Source organism: Trachurus trachurus (genome assembly GCF_905171665.1).
Source record: "Trachurus trachurus genome assembly, chromosome: 2".
In the NCBI taxonomy this organism is placed as follows: domain Eukaryota; kingdom Metazoa; phylum Chordata; class Actinopteri; order Carangiformes; family Carangidae; genus Trachurus; species Trachurus trachurus.
In genome coordinates, this window is record NC_139914.1 from 1,500,399 (window position 1) to 1,517,500 (window position 17,102).

A 17,102-nucleotide genomic window follows, 5' to 3' on the forward strand; every position below is an offset into this window, starting at 1 on the left:
ATATTAAAAAATATATATAATTATATATCTATTTATTTGTTTGTTTATTTATTTATTTGCCTGTAAAGGAGGACATGATGGAAAAAGTCTGAGACCCACTGGACTCAAAATGTCCACAAAGTCTATTTATATTCTGTTACATAACAACATGACGCAGATTTAAACACAGACAGAATATTCTCATAGATGATGTATGTGCTGCTGAGTAACTGGGTTACACTCTGTGTGTGTGTGTGTGTGTGTGTGTGTGTGTGTGTGTGTGTGTGTGTGTGTGTATCCAGGGCAGACTAAAGGTGATTAATGAAGCTATTTCTGTCTGGACGAGCAAAATAAAACCTGCGGAGGAGGAGGAGGAGGAGGAGGAGGAGGAGGAGGAGGAAGAAGAAAGAGGAGACTACATCTCCCATCAACCATTTCAGCGGGACGTCTTTCAGACAGGTGTGTGTGTCCGTGACCTTTAAACCACCAGGCGGCCGTCTAATTGGCTGCTGCCTGGGGGGAGATGCTTGGGTTGTCGGTTGCCGAGCGACAGTTGTTCTCAGAGGTGTCACATGATGAACTACAGTGAGAAAGAGCAGAATGATTTACAGTATAATGTTTTTAATGAATTTAGAGAATCAATGAGACAGTCTGATGTGTTTTCTCTTTACAGGCTTTTGTTTTGAAAAGCAGAAACCAGAACTGTATCGAAAACTTTATTGAAACAAAAAGAAAAACATCAGAAGCAGCATCAGGTTGAAAGTCAGAGCTTCAGTCTGCCAAAAGAGAGAGAGAGGGGGGAGTGAGAGTCATGGTAGAGCGAGGGCTGGTTTGAGTGAGGAGAGAGAGAGAGAGGGAGGGGGCTTTTATTGTGGTAGGACGAGGGAGGGGAGAGAGAGAGAGAGGAATCTGTGTTTGAACTTGTGTTTTCCTTCAGTCTTTGTCGGCCAGGATTCACCACCACACACACACACACACACCTAGAGAGACAGCGGGCGAGCGAGGACAACATGCTCTGCTTAAAAGGTGAGAGAGAGAGAGAGAGAGAGAGAGAGGTAGAGAATGCATGGAGAAGTTTTTTTAAGAAGTTTAGGAAAACGCTGCAGTGTGTGTAAATCTGTGTGTGTGTGTGCGTTTGTGTGTGTGTGTGTGTGTTAGTCTATGGCAAAGATGGTCGAGTGAGCTTCACTAGGAGCAGAGAGAGAGAGAGAGATTCATGCAGGGACAGTGTGGAGTATTTTCCAGATTACAGCTGCTGCAGTCCTTTGTGCTCTCTGTAAGTGTTACCATGGTTACGGCTACTTAATACTACAGCTGTTACTGCATGTATTAATACTACTGCATGTGTACTAATACTACTACTGTTACTGCATGTATACTAGTATTACTGTTACAGTTGTAGTGCTGCTGCAGCCGCTCAGAAGCCTCTCAGTGTTTTGTGTTGAAATTGAATCCTTGTGGCTCGTGGCAAAAGTGGAAGTTTTGGGTCAGGAGGCATGTGCATTCTTGAGTTTGACACGAGTGTGTGTGTGTGTGTGTGTGTGTGTGTGTGTGTGTGTCGGTAATCAGCGCTGGCCTGTTGAGACAAGCTGAAACATCCCATTCAGCTTCCAAAACACAGCTGTTGTGCCTCTGTGCAGAGCTGGTAGAGTCTGTGTGGATGTGCAGCCTCAGGCCTCTCTGGCTCCTCTGGCTCCTCTGAGTTTACTGGGTTTACTGGTGAGATGGAAACACCAGCTGCAGCTCTGACATCCTGACAAACTGGAGCTGTGTTGGTTTTATTTTGGCGGGTCGAGCAGCTCATCATCACAGTTAAAGATGAACTATGCAGGATTCTTCTATGCTCCATCTGTAGCTGAACTCAAAGGTTCAGAGTAATAGTGCTGGTTAGGGCTGCAACTAACCATTATTTTCATTATCAGTTATTTAAACGATTAATCGGTTAGTTGTTTGGTCAATAAAATGTCAAAAAATATCAATCAGTGTTTCCCAAACCACCAGACGACGTCCTCAAATGTCTTGTTTTGTCCACAAACCAAAGAGAGACTCAGTTTATTGTCATAAAGGAACAAAGAAACCAGAAATATTCACATTTAAGAAGCTGGAATCAGAGAATTTGTACTTTTTTAATTTGAGAAACTACTCAAACCGATTATTCGATGATTAAAATAGTTGAAGATTAATTGAATAATCGAATATTGTTTGATTAATCTATTAATTGTTCCGGAGAGGAGGGTTAAGCAACACAGAGGAGACACCAGACCTGGAGAGTGTAGTAAAATTTAAACATGTTACACTTCGTTTTCGTTGTTTTTAGGGACAATAAAGTTGAACTTTGCAGAGCCAGAACTTACAGTAGAAGTGAAGCAACGTGTTCAAAGTAAAGAGGAGTTTCTGCTCGTCCGTCACTGACAAGTGGACAGAAGTTTCTCCGACTGGAACATGATGTTCACTTCAAAAACATTCGTAAAAGTGTCAGGACAGACGTCGGAGAGATTGATGGGAATGCTCTCACTCTATTTGTGTGTGTGTGTTGGTCAGGTGACCACAGCGTGATTGGCTGCACACTGAACTGATCATTAGATCAATGTGACTGAGAGAAAGAGAAGAAAACTGGTCTTTCAAACATTTTCATGATGTTAAACATTTTAAAAATAGAAAAAAAGCTTCATTTCATGGATGATAGAGATGTAAAGAGTTTGTCGGGGACTATTTCCTGTGGCGGATTGATCCAGGTTAGTGCTGCAGTGATTATGTGCTGATTTAGACTTTCAGAATAAAAGTAAAGTTGAACTGTGAATGTGCAGGTGGAGTCGACGGCTGATTCTCCAAATATAGAATTACCCAGTTTGACACAGTAATACAGTATCAAGCAACATGTGGTGTGTGTGGGTGTGTGTGTGTGTGTGTGTGTTGAGGTAAATACCTATTGCTCACAGGCCATCTGCAGACCTGGATAATCCCTGTTAGTAGATTAGTGCGACAGAGAGAGAGAGGAGAGGAGAGGAGAGAAGGAGCAGTGCGATGCGTCGTCAACACGTCTGAAGAGGAAAAACATTTACTGCTGAAATGTTTCTGGACCGGGTTTGGATCCGTGTGGCTCCGGACAGTTTGGAGGTTTTGGTTTTGGTTTTGGTTTTGGAGGTCTGAGGTTTTTTTTTCTTAATCTGGAGAGAAGAATCGAAGTTTCATGGAGATTCCAAAAGTTTTAATTGTGGCCGAGTGTTGGGGGAAAAAACCTTTTGGCAGGATTTGAATCTGGAGGCTCTTTTACTGTGAAAGGATTTGAGCTTTTATTGTGACGCCCAAATGTGACAGTTGGACTATTTTAATTTCAACATTTCTGACATTTTTTGTGGAGAACAGGAACTCTTCTACACTTGGAGCTGTGAGAACTGTTCATGAACTGTCCATGCTTTTATTGTGAAGGCTGCCGGGACATTGTGACTCTTTTTCTGCTTGTTTGTGGTTTTACTCACTTTTTGTGAACGGTTCAGTGCTTTTATTGTGGAAAGCTAACATTTTTGCGCCTGTATTTTGAAGCTGAGGAAATGTTACTGTTTACATGGGCTTTTATTGTGAAGGATTCCTGAAGCTTTGCTCTTTTACAGTTAAAGATGAAAAAACGTGGTGTTTTTTTCTAAGTGGCGACGTTTTCTGGAGGTTTTTTTTTAACTTTCAGACATTTATTTTGAAGGATTCAGGAAAACGCGCTTTGATGGTAAAAGATTGTAGATTATCTGCGGCTTTTATTGTGAAAGGATGAACACGTTAAAGAGGGAAATAGCGTGAGCCAATCAGCACTCAGGACGGCATGATTTCATATGTGGAGTGTCTGGGCGGCGAGGGGGCGGGGCCCGGGATGACGTCACGCTGCTGGAACACGGGTCCCGACGAAGAGCTGGACGAGCTTCTTCCTCGCAAGATGGCCGCCCTGCAGCCGAAGACGGAGGGGAGTCTGCGGCGCCGGCTCCTCAGCGCCAGAATCCACCAGCAGCACGACGCCATCTGGAGGATGAACGCCGGCGGTCGCGGTGGAACCATCGCCAAGTCGGAGTCTGACAAGAAGCCCCTCCCACCTCACTTCCAGTATCCAGGCAACAGCCCCTGGTACCGCCACGTGCACCCGTCCGTCGCCCCAGAGGCTCATGGGAAACTCTTCCTGGCGCCGGAGCCTCAGGGGAAACGCCACCAGCTGCCCCGCCACGTCCTCGCCCACTGCCGCCGCACCAGCTCCTCCCCGCCGACGCCAGAGCCGCGCCCCGGCTACACCGTCTACTCCACCTCCGCCCCGCCGCCACCGCCGCCGCCCAAGGAGCCCGACGTGGTGCCGCCTCAGTACCGCTACCGGCCCGGCACGCGGCGCCGGCCCGGCGGCCTCTTCTGCTTCAGACGGCGCCGAGGGAGGAGCTCCGGGCTGGAGGCCACGCAGACCACGCCCCTTCTGCAGACCACGCCCCTTCTGCACAGAGGTACTGCAAAGGATCATGGGTAACTTCCTGTAGCAGCAGCAGCAGGACCAGTTCTGGTTCTGTCTGGTCATTAAAGGTATAATACGTAGGAATTCCCCCCATCTAGCGGTGCGGTTGCATATCGTAACGTATTCTTGATGTTGCATTCACGTGAAATTGGGCAGACGTCAGACAGACAACAGACGCTGCATGTAACAGGATAAACAAGCGTCTATGTAAACAAGTGGTCCGCCAGCACGAGGCAAAACAATACAGGCGTGACAATGGCTTTAATGGTCTAGTTGGACTGAGGTTCGGCTCGGTTCGGGTCCCAGCTTCTGTTTTTAGCCTCGGGTCATGTGACACTGATGACATCATCATCACAGTTCAGCTTCATATAACCACTGCAGTGAGAGAGTCTGTCCCTGTTTCTTCATATTTAAATGAGAATATTAAAGCAGCGCCCGCAGATCTCTGCTGATAACACACACAGACACACACACACACACACACACACACACACACACACATACACACACACACACATTACTGTCTGATCAATAATGTATCACAGAGCCAGTCAGCTGTTATTCTCAGATAACAAACCAAAACACACAGAACAAAACCACAGCAGCTCCCTATCTTCACACTTAATTAACTCCCCTGTGTGTGTGCGAGTGTGCGACTGTGTATGTGTGTGTGTAATCTCCCCTGTGTGTGTGTGTGTGTTTGGGCGTGAGCGGGGATTAGCCGCGGCTCCATACGCTAGGCTAATGACTAAGTCCAGTAATAGCAGATGATGAACAGGCTTTAGCTGCAGCAGCTGCTACCTGTTGCCGTGGCGTCGCCTCACCTCAGCGTCCAGCTGCTGCAGCCACACCTGGATCTCTGCTCACACACACCTGACACCTGGCACCTGCACACACGGCCTCTTCTGATTGGCCGACAGCATTAAAGAAACATAAAAACACAGGCAGGCCTTACTGCTGTATTGGATGTTATCTGGACTATAAATACTCTCTGTGACATAATGATAGTGTGACCTACTTACTGTTTAATTAATTAAACTAATTAAAACAGTGGAGGGGTGACGACAGACGGACACACACACACAGCGACAGACACACAGCGACAGACAGACAGAGGTAATTAGCTGCTCCACTGGCCCACATAGCTGGCACACTTACAGACTGGAGCCGTCCCAGTTTGACACTGGAGATGATGAAGGTGATGATGAAGGTGATGGAGTTCAGTCGCTTTTGTTTTCGTCCCCGACAGAAACTCATCCTCACCCTAAACAGTCAGGAAGTTTTAAAAAAGGGATAGTTCAACATTTTGTCAAATTGGTCCATTACCATAATCCCTATAGTCATAGCAGTAGGTTCGTTACCTTTATTTGTCGGTGCAAGCTGTTTTTAGAACGGCGGAGCAGAGACGTGAGCTGCTCAGAGCTACGCTACGGAGGCTCATGGGATTTCTTGGTTTCCCTCATCAAACTCATCAAATACACAATCCAACAACTCCACAACGCTCTGGTGGACAAGTTGTGACCTGCACATTCACCACACTATGAGATAATAACACAACGTTACCAGACAGAGTTGTTTTAGAGGGAAATTCATGCAAAACCGCTGATGCACGTTGCCTTCAGGGACAGTTTTTCATCAAGCAGTCTCTGTATTTACCTCTAAAACAACTCTGTCTGGTAACGTTGTGTTATTATCTCATAGTGTGGTGAATGTGCAGGTCACAACTTGTCCACCAGAGCATTTTGGAGTTGTTGGATTGTGTATTTGATGAGTTGATGAGGGAAACCAAGAAATCCCATGAGCCTCTGTAGCGTAGCTCTGAGCAGCTCACGGCTCTGCTCTGCCGTTCTAAAAATAGCTTGCACTGACAATTAAAGGAAACGAACCTACTGCTATGACTATAGGGATTATGGTAATGGACCAATTTGACAAAATGTTGAACTATCCCTTTAATCTCCCTTTTGAAGCACCTGTTGAAACCTCCTCATGGTGGATGCAGCTTCTTCTCCAGAAGCTCCAGCTCCAACTCCTGGTGTTTGAGTCCAGGAGCTGATGGAGCAGCTGGGACGAGGCCTTCATCCTGCACCACACACACACACACACACACACACACACACACACACCGTCACCGTCCAAAATGTCTGCACAAAGAAAAGAAAGACCCAGAACATGTTGCAGTGTTTGTAGGTAACCTTCATCACCTGGCGACACACAGGAAGGACACACACACATGCACTGGCTTCCTGCCAACCTGGCGTGTGTGTGTGTGTGTGTGTGTGTGTGTGTGTGTGTGTGTGTGTGTGTGTGTGTGTGTGTGTGTGTGTGTGTGTGTGTGTGTGTGTGTGTGTGTGTGTGTGTGTGTGTGTGTGTGTGTGTGTGTGTGTGTGTGTGTGTATACAGTATGTGTGTGTGATCATAAGAGAGGAAGACAGAGGCAGCGGGCGAGAGACATAGAAACAGACTGGTGGCGAGAGAGAGAGAGAGGGAAGTGGGAGGAGAGAGACGGAGAGAGAGAGAGCGGCGTTGCAGCGAGCGGAGCTGCATTACTGCTGCTGCTCGCCCGCCCGCTCTCTCTGTCTGCTGCAGCCTCCGGAGTGTGTGTGTGTGTGTCGAGAGGAGTGTGTGCGCAGGTGTGTTTTGTGAGTGTGTGTGTGTGTTGGTGTGGGTGTGTGTGAGTGTGTGGCGTCGTTATGGTTCTGATCGGAGCAGCGATCAAATCCGTCCTCAAATATCTCAACAAGACCAGAGGTGAGTGTGTGTGTGTGTGTGTGTGCACGTCTACAGGCATGTGTTTGCGTGTGTGTGTTTGTGTGTGTGTGTGTGTGAGACAATCAGCTGGTTTATCAACTGCGATGGCTCTGCTGGGCGAGCGAGCATCGCTTGTCTCTGTAGAAACAGAGAGAGAGAGAGAGCAGTTCTATCCGTCCTATAGTTATAGTGACCTCATAAAATCCTGCGCTCTGATTGGCCGGCGGCCGGCGTCAACACAGGTTAACAGTTTAACCTCCTTGTTTCTAAATCCGAGCTCATCCCAGTGCATTAAACTGCGCGTTCCCATGGCAACGACCGATGATTCAAGGACACCTCTGGAACTTTTCCTCCTTCACCGTCTCCAGCGGCAACCGGGACCGGACTTCCTGAACACCTGGAGCTTTCCCAAGTCCCCCCAGAAACCTGAAGCCACCACGACGGGACCTGCAGAAGGAATATTTAAAGGTCCAGTGCGTAAAATGAGGGGAAAACAGTGACATCTAGCTTTCCGATTCTATTATTTATCCATTAAATAATTGTATTGTTTCTTTATGAACGTGAAACTGTTGAAACGTGCTCTCCGGTTGGCTGGATTTTCCATTTCGTACAAACATGGCGGCGCAAGATGGCGACACTCTAAGGCTACGAAAACCAAACAGATTTTATTCTAGACCGATATATATTCATGGGTAGTATATTCAGATTTTGCCAATAAACCTTGACAAATATTACACACTGGACCTTTAAGACGTTTCAAAGACCGTTCTTCTCAAGGATCTCCGAAAAAGACAATTTGTTCTTCTGGTAGCTTCGGAAGAACCCAGGGAACTCCTCCAGGAGTATTTGAGTTTCCCGTCCTCCAACCATCTCAACAGTCGTGATTCCTTCTTATTCCCAGCTTGAACCTTCTTCTCGTGAAGATCTGCAGCTCCTCCTGGACCTTCTTCAAGAACTTCTTGGGTCATTTCTGACTGAACTGTGAACTGAACCTCAACAAACACACCTGGAACAACTTTAACGAGTATTTAAAGGTCCAGTGTGTAAAACGAGGGGACAAACGGTGACATCTAGTGTTCAGGTTCTAGATCGCAGCGCTCACGAGGACAAAAAAACTTGCGTTGATGATGGTTTATAACTCAAAAACTTAGCACTATTCTCTACTAACTAACTACCAACTCACTCTGCTGTTTCCTTCCTCCTCCTTCATCTTCGTTGGTTTATTTATGAATGTGAAACTCTTGCAACGCGCTCTCTGACTGGCTGGGTTTTCCATTCGGGTTGCTGTACAAACATGGCGGCGCAAGACGGCGACGCTCTCTAAAGCAAGACCCTTGTTATTTGTGGATATAAAAGAAAACCAAATACATTTTATTCTATAGCGGTTATACACTCATACAGATATATTCATGGCTAGTAGATTCAGATTTTGCCGATAAACCTTGAGAATTATTACAGACTGGTCCTTTAATGAGCCTGAGCCTCCTTATGGACCCTGTCCAAGGGGATCAAGGAGGTTTTTTTCCATCTGTGTGATGGAAATTTAAATGTAAAAAGTTAAAACTCTTTTTACATTATGGGATTTGTTTTTGAGTTTCATCCTGGTTTTTATCTTGATCTTTTATTTTGAAGGCCTCAGTTTGCTGCTGCTCAGTTTGTGGTTTGTAGCTGTTCCTTCTGATGTGTGTGTGTGTATGTTATGTATGTGTGTGTGTGTGTGTGTGTGTTTGCATTTCAGACTTGAGCCTCCTCCAAACTGCAGAGAACTGAGCCTCTGTCTTCACATCTGTCCCCTGAACACCTCATCCAATCAGTCTGCTGCTCCTTCAGAATAAAAGCCCCTTGGCTCTGTGTGTGTGTGTGTGTGTGTGTGAGGTCACCTTGAGCTGTGCTGAGTGCTGCAGCGCTCATCATCATCATCATCACCACCCTTCCTCTCCCTCTTCCCCTCTCTCTCTGAGTGTGAATGGATTTGCTGAGAGGAGATTAACTGAACTGTGTCTCTGTGTCTCTGCAGCAGGCGACAGGGACGGCAAGTGGTCGGTTCACTACACTACCCAGAAGCCTCAGCAGGGCCTGGTCTTCATCCCCGGGAAGCGGCGGTCGGGCAGCGCTGATGACCTGCGAGGTGAGAGGTCACACACACGGGAACAACTCACAACTCACACAGTTAGCAGCACTTTACTCTGCTCCGTCACATCAACACCCGTCCCCCTGAAACAAAGGCAGGTGGGAACCAAAGTGCTCCAAACTAGGGATGTCACGATTACTTGCTTTTACAATTAACCGCGGTATTAATTAAACACCACAATTAATTTATCGCAAAGTTTCCTAAATACTGTCACTTTCCAAAAAAGATTAAGTATGAACCATCTCGACAGATGTGGCGCCAGATTAAAGGTAAATGCACAGATACTGGTCCAGTTACCTAATGTAACATTGAATCGGTAGGAATTTAAAAGTTTTCGTGGCATTTGTAATTATAAAAAACAAAAACAAAACGATTAAAACAAACTTAAACATTTGGTAAAGATGACAATTAATTTCCCTGAGGAATATAATTGGTCCTTTCTTAATAGATATTTAATAAATACCGGTAAATAGCATTGTAATTATTTAGACTATATTTGATTTTACACATACATAGTGTTGTGAAATTAATTATTGCATTATAATCGTGATAATCGTAATACCGTGATTATTTCTCTGACAATAAACATACCAAGAAAATCTATAATCGTGACATCCCTACTACAAACAATAACCAACTTATGCTCCAACTGCAAATTATATGTGAAATAATTAATGAAATTACACTCGATTATAATCCAAATCTGTCATTGCAAATTATGTCTTTCCATAAATATCAAATGTACTTTTTATTTCCTTCAGTTAATTTCCAGCTTCCTCTACGTGCATTCATTTATTATCTGCTGTTTATCCAGCTCCAGTTCATGTGATTAATGGTGAATTAATTATAATATCAGGATCAATCAGAAGGCCATTTATAAAAAAGAACTGTTTTGTTTTTAAGGGAACAGTCAGTAAAAATCTGCTTCATAATCAGATTTCTGTGACCGAGCCGCTGACGTCGTCGTTCAGGAAGAGAAACTCTCGTTTTTTTATTTTTATTGTTTCTCTTTGTCTCATCAAAGCAAACAGGAAACAATACAAAGGCTTTTATTTTGGTGATTTTAGCCCAGGATTCAGACGAGCTGATCAATACTTTTGAGAATTGAACAGTGAGAGCAGATTGCAGGTGTTTGCCTGCAGCACACACACACACACACACACACACACACACACACACACACACACACACACACACACACACACACACACACACACACACACACACACACACACTGTACTGGTGCAGACTGCATCACAGCAGCTGCATTGCCACATGTCAAATCCCCCTCCCCACACACACACACACACACACACACACTGTACTGGTGCAGACTGCATCACAGCAGCTGCATTGCCACATGTCAAATCCCCCTCCCCACACACACACACGCACACACACACACACACACACACTCACACTGACACGGATTCCCAGACAAAGGATGAAGCTGCTTTTCCTTTTCATTGGTATCAGTTAATTAATTCATATAATTGATTGATTGATATATTGATTGTTGCATCATAATTAGACGTCGTTTCACCTGATTAACCCTTTAGGCTCCGTCACCATGTTAATAGGTAGAAGGAGACAATCAATAGATCAGATTAACTGATCGATAACTCACCTCTTTCTATTGATTATTCGCTGTGTGAGTGTCTGTGTCTCATCCTGCGTCTCTTCTCTATCGTATGGCTGTATCTGTATCTGTGTGTGTGTGTGTGTGTGTGTGTGTAGCGTGTAACGGGCTGACTCAGCATGGCTACGGCGGCTCTCACCTCCACCAGCCGAGCCCCGCCTCCCCTTCTTCTTCCTCCTCCGGCCCCGACCAATCAGAGGGCAGCACGCGCAGAGGCTGGAAGGACAAAAGCAGGAAGATGGTTAGCCACACACACAGCGACACACACACACACACACATGACATTAGCGTGGACACAGAGCCGCTGTCAGCTCATGAATATTAATGAGGCTGAACTCACTGCAGCTGTTTCAACTCTGTCGTCTTTGTTGCTGCAGTGAAACTGAACTAACTAACTAACTAACTAATTAATTAACCAAGTGACTAATTAATACACAACTGCAGGGGTTTCACATTGTGATGTTGTCATGGCAACAGTGACCATTTTATTTATCTTATCCTGTATTTGGACAGCCCTGTTAGCGTGTAGCAGCAGTGAACTCTGCCACCTGCTGGTGAGATCGAGTCACTGACTCTTTAATCTCCTTCATGGTCACATGATTCACTCTTCTTTCACTCTTTTCTCTCCTCTTCTTCTCGTCCTCGCCATCTTGCCGTCTCTCAGCGGTCCAGATGTTGGCGGTTTCTCTCTCACTCTTGCTTTTCAGTTTGTTTCAAGTTTTCAGTTTGGAGGAGAAAGGTAAACAACAGGACTGGTTTAGGTTAGGAGAGAGTTAACTAGACTAGACTAGAGTTAACTAGACTACAGTAGAGTTAAAGCAACATTGCGGAGTTTCAGCTCAGTGCTTCCATCATCTGGTTGAGAAGCGCTATCGTCTGGGGGGAAAAAGCGTTTATTCCCATTAATAAACGACAGTATTTCCCACATACTTGCAAGGAGACTGTGTGGCGGGTGGTCGGGGGAGGGGGGGGGGGGGGGGGGGGGGGGGGGTGGGGGGGGTCGGGGGGCGGTGGTGGCGACGACGACCGGAGGGGAACGTAAGTTTCGCTTTTACCCACCACGTCTCTCCCTCGACGCAGAGGGGAGGGGGGGCAGTGTTTCGTACCCGTGCAGGGAAGTTACATAGTGCAGTTTCAGCTGACGCGACCCCGCTCAGGCTGCAGCGGCAGCACCATTCATCCTATTAACCATTTTTCTACCATTGCAATGAGTCTGGAAACATTATTTTAAGGCCGAAAAACTCCGCAATGTTACTTTAACTAGACTAGACTAGAATTAACTAGACTAGACTAGAGTGAACTAGACTACAGTAGAGTTGACTAGACTAGAGTTGACTATACTACAGGAGAGTCTAATCGAGTTAACGAGGCTAGACTAGAGTTAACTAGACTAGACTAGAGTTAACTAGACTAAAGTAAAGTTAAATTAGACTCAGCTAAACTGGACTAAAGTTAACCAGACTAAACTAGAGACTCGACTTGGCTCCAGTCGACCTCCTGTGGTCAAACCTGATCTCGTTAAACGCCACTAACCCGTTTGTTTTGTTTTCTCTCAGTCGTCGACCTCGTCCGAAGACGAGGAGCGCTTCATCCTGACCAGCGCGCGACCTCTGACCCCGCTGGTCCTGAACCCGGTGCAGCTGACCTCCTGCTGGGACGTCTTCGCCCCGGCCTACGAGCCCACCATCGACGTGGAGATGGAGTCCACGCCGCGGCTCCCCACGCCGGAGGAGAGGATGAGGCAGCAGGCGGACGCCGTGCCCGCCGCCATCGTCCCCATCAACATCACAGGTAGGTTTGACTTAGTCGAGTCTCTAGTTTAGTCTAACTCCAGTCTAGTTAACTCCAGTCTAGTTAACTATAGAGGGTATGCATTTACGTCACGTTGCCCTCGGCAACGCCCCGTTCGATCGGACTGAGTGGCAAAACAAGCATCCCTCAACATGCTGGCGGATAGCGGTGGACTCATAAACTGGATAAAATATCTTATATCAAAACAAATTGATCAGTCTGCTCCACTGACACTTCCTGTAAGAGATTACAGCTGTTACTGTCGTCCTGACAGTGACTCCCAACACTAAAACACGAGCTGCTTTTATTCTGAAAAACTCTGACCAGTCAAACTGTAGGATGTGTTAGAGGACTAATTTATCTGTCTAAACATCATAACTATGACACCTGAAACTGTAAACACAGCTGATCCATCGAAATAAAATGATCGCTCCAGTGAATTTACTTTCCGTCATTGAGAACAGGTTCTTGAATGTAACCCGGTCAAAGTGAGACGTATCCTCAAGATTTTTAGCAGCTCTGTTAGGTCCTGCATGCTTTACATGCTGGCAAAGCTAGACATGTCAGACTTGTGTGGGCTCGGAGAAAATCGCTTTGTTACTTGCTCGTTTTTAAACTTTGGCAGCTCTGCCACTCGTCTTTTTGCCACTCAGTGGACGTTCCACAGCGACTTCCGAGTACCGTGACGTCATGTGCATACCCTCTATAGTCATGTTTAGTTGAGTCGAGTTTACTCTAGTCTAGTTAACTCTAGTCTAGTTTAGTTGAGTCTAGTTAACTATAGTCTAGTCAAGTCAAGTTAACTATAGTCTAGTTTAGTTGAATCTAGTTAGCTATTGTCTAGTTAACTATAGTCTAGTTAAGTTGAGTCTAGTTAACTCTAGTCTAGTTAACTATAGTTTAGTCAAGTCTAGTTAACTCTAGTCTAGTTTAGTTGAGTCTAGTTAACTCTAGTCTAGTTTAGTTGAGTCTAGTTAACTCTAGTCTAGCTAAGTTGAGTCTAATTTAACTTTACTTTAGTCTAGTTAACTCTAATCTAGTTTGGTTAACTCTAGTCTGGTCAAATTAAATTTCAACGGTTTAAACCTGAACTCGTCTCGTCTCCTCCAGGTGAGAGCTTCGATCGTCAGGCCAGTTTTCGGAGAACGGTTTCCAGCGGCGACTCGTTGTCCCGTCGACCACGGAAGCTGAGCCGACGCAAGACGGTCACCGGGATACCTGATGACGTCAGCAGGAAGTTAGGTATAAGCTCCGCCCATTACACACTTCAATCAACCAATCAGAGATCAATCAGCTGATCCGTCTCCCTCCCTCTCTGTCCAGACTCGCCCTCCCTCTCCCCCCGTCTTCCTGGTCAGTTCTCCACCGTGGGTCGCCCCGCCCCCTCCTCGCCGTCCTCGCCGTCCTCCCCCCGCCAACAGACGACGGCCCCGGAGGAGGAGGAGGAGGAAGAGGAGGTAAGGGAGGAGGTGAGGAAGGAGGTGAGGAGGATCCGCGCTCCCCGAGGAGAGGGGATGTCCAGCCTCATGGCGTCGCTCACCTCCTCCCCCCGTCAAGACGACGACGACGACGATGACGGCAGCCTCCCTCGCCTAGCAACCGCCTCCTCGCCGACCTCCAGCGGCCACAGCGCCTCCTGCAGGAGCCTCAGCGCCTCCTCGTCCTGCTGCCAGGTCAGTGACGGAGGAGACGTCCTCTTCCTCAAATAAACCAAAGATCCTCTGTTATGACAGGATGTCTCACTACGAGCTGCTCCAATTATATGAAATGGTTCAGTTACACTTCCTTTCTCCTTAAATTGGGCGTGGTCACCCGCCACCCCACCTGCTGTTGTGCATGTGGGTGTGGATTTATAAAGTTTTCAGTAGAGAATAATGAGCTGTTTATATTTAATAAATGTAAATAGCTAAATATGTACACAGATGATATTTAACATTATAAAAATTAAGGTCTTTGCTCACCAAGACAGTTTTTTTCTTATGCGTTTTTCTAATTCGTCCCAACAAAAAACATTACGCACAGACGTCTTAGTTCGATGTGTTTTATTTTCTCTTCCAAACTTGACAGAAAGACAAAAGTGAGGATGACTTTGCGGTCCTGTCACTTGTCGTGAAATAAAAAGAGAAAAAGAAAATATTGTGTCCATCCGACCCTGAGAGGACGTCAGGGGCAAAGGGAGCTGCTTGTAAATGAGCTGTGATTGGTCAGAAAGTGACGCAGAAAATCGAACCTGTTCCAAAACGAAAGTGACGAAAGTCAGTGCAGTGCGTAAACATAATTGACACAACATGAGGTTGAATACATTTTTTAACGTGCTGCAATTTCGGGCAATAAAAAACGGACTCATTGTGCAAAGGCCGTTAGTTAGCAACCTGGTCTCCTAAAGGGGGCGGAGTCACGGTCTGCTGGTCTCGGTCTGCTGGTCTTGGTCTGCTGGTCTCCTAAAGGGGGCGGAGTCATGGTCTTCTGGTCTTCTAAAGGGGGTGGAGTCTCGGTCTGCTGGTCTCCTAAAGGGGGCGGAGTCACGGTCTGATGGTCTCCTAAAGGGGGCGGGGTCACGGTCTGCTGGTCTTCTAAAGGGGGCGGAGTCACGGTCTGCTGGTCTTCTAAAGGGGGCGGAGTCTCGGTCTGCTGTTCTCCTAAAGGGGGCGGAGTCACAGAGAAACCCAGGGGGCACAGAGACAGGAAACTGAGTCGTAGTGGAGTATCTTGTGTCCATCTTTTACTAAACTCCTCTTCTTCTCCTTCTTCTGTTGTTTCTCCTCCAGTCTCCCAGCGACCTCCCGCCAGGACTCCTCCCACAGTCTCCCCCCTTCTCCTCCTCCTCCTGCTCCTCCCCCGTCGCTCTGCAGCCCGACTGCTCCTCCCCCCTCGCCGATGAAGCCGCCTCCTTCTGCTCCTCCTCCATCGCTGAGTCTCATTTCAGCTACCAGACCCTGGAGGAGCACACCTCCTCCTCCCCCTCCTCCTACCACCTCCTCTCCCCCAGCTGCTCCTCCCTCCTCAGCGGTCAGACCGGGGGGGAGTGGAGCTGCGACCCCCTCCTCCTCCTCTCCTCCTCCTCTGGACGCTCCTCCCCAGCGTTCACCGACAACGCCTCCCTGTGCTCGGAGCGGACCGCAGCCTCCTTCTCCTCCTCCTGTTCCTTCTCCTCCTGCCCCTCCCCCCACCCCGGCTCCCTCACACGCAGCATCTCCCTCCGCAAATCCAAGCGCCCCCCTCCTCCCCCGCTGCGCTCCGACTCCCTGAGGCGTCGGCCCGGTCGGAGCAAGTCCACCTCCTCCTCCTCCACCTCCTGCTGCACCTCCTCCTCCTCCTACGACCCCTGGGTGCCACGGCGCGACTCCCCCTCCCGGCGCCGGCGGCAGAGCGGCGTCACCTGCGGCACCGTCACCACCTTCGAGCCTCTGGCGCCTCCTCCTCCTCCTCCTGCTCCTCCCTCGGAGCTCCTCCTGCAGCGCCTCGCCTCCCCCTCCAGCGGTTACTCCAGTCAGTCCAATACTCCCGTCCCCGGCACCCCCGTCTCCTCCCCCCCCGCCCCCTCCTCCCCCCTGGCCTTCTCATCCTCCCTCCCCCCTCCTCCCACCTCCCCCTCCTCCCCCTCCTCCTCCTCCTCCTCCTCCCTCCCCCTCTCCCCTGCCGTCTCCTCCTCCCTCCCCCGGCCGAAGCTGAAGCCGCCGGTGCCGAAGAGGAAGTCGTCGCTCTTCTCCTCCCTCTCCTCCTCCTCCTTCTCCTCCACCTCCTCCCTCTCCTCCTGCACCTCCTCCTCCGACTCCTCCGCCAAGCTTCCTCTCCTCCCTCCCCCTCCACCTCCCCCTCCTCTACCAGAACGCCCCTCTCTGTCACCTCCAGTCTTCTCCTCCTCCTCCTCTCCTGCTCCTCTTTTTTGCAAACTCTCCACCGCTCCTCCTCCTCCACCTTCGTCTCTTCCTCCTCCTCCTCCCCCTCCTCCTCCACCACCTCCTCCTCTCCCCCCCTCATCACTCCCCGTCCCTCCTCCTCTCCCTCCATCCTGCCGGCCCCCTCCTCCCCCCTACTCCCACGCCGTGAGGCAGAGCTCGCATCACGCCAACTTTCCCCCGCCTCCTTCTCCTCCTCCTCCTCCTCCTCCATCACCGCCGCCGTCAGAACTCCCAGAGTTAACCATCGCTGATCTCCCTCCTCCCCCGCCGCCTCCTCCTCTGACTCCTCCCCCTCCCCCTCCTCCTCCTCCCACCTCCCTCCCTACGAGCCGCTACGTCACAGAGGCCACGCCCCCGTCCCACATGGTCACGGCGCGGGTGCTGCAGGGCGTCCGGCTTCGCTCCGTCAAGACCCAACCGGACGAAGACGGC

General features: G+C 48.3%; 1 protein-coding gene across 1 annotated transcript in view; it reads left to right on the forward strand.

Moving 5' to 3' along the window:
- The first annotated feature begins 320 nt into the window (after positions 1-320).
- The window catches only part of nhsl1a (NHS-like 1a), a 19,813-nt gene continuing 3,031 nt past the window's right edge, over positions 321-17,102 (forward strand). Inside the window, exons 1-9 of the mRNA XM_083987463.1 lie at positions 321-438; positions 917-1,005; positions 9,225-9,335; positions 11,076-11,218; positions 12,534-12,768; positions 13,879-14,010; positions 14,092-14,441; positions 15,537-16,952; positions 17,058-17,102. The exon at positions 17,058-17,102 is cut by the window's right edge and continues 1,090 nt beyond it. Of these exons, the coding sequence (XP_083843589.1) occupies positions 990-1,005; positions 9,225-9,335; positions 11,076-11,218; positions 12,534-12,768; positions 13,879-14,010; positions 14,092-14,441; positions 15,537-16,952; positions 17,058-17,102 (2,448 nt within the window). The 5' untranslated portion in view covers positions 321-438; positions 917-989. The remainder of the gene's footprint in view (positions 439-916; positions 1,006-9,224; positions 9,336-11,075; positions 11,219-12,533; positions 12,769-13,878; positions 14,011-14,091; positions 14,442-15,536; positions 16,953-17,057) is intronic.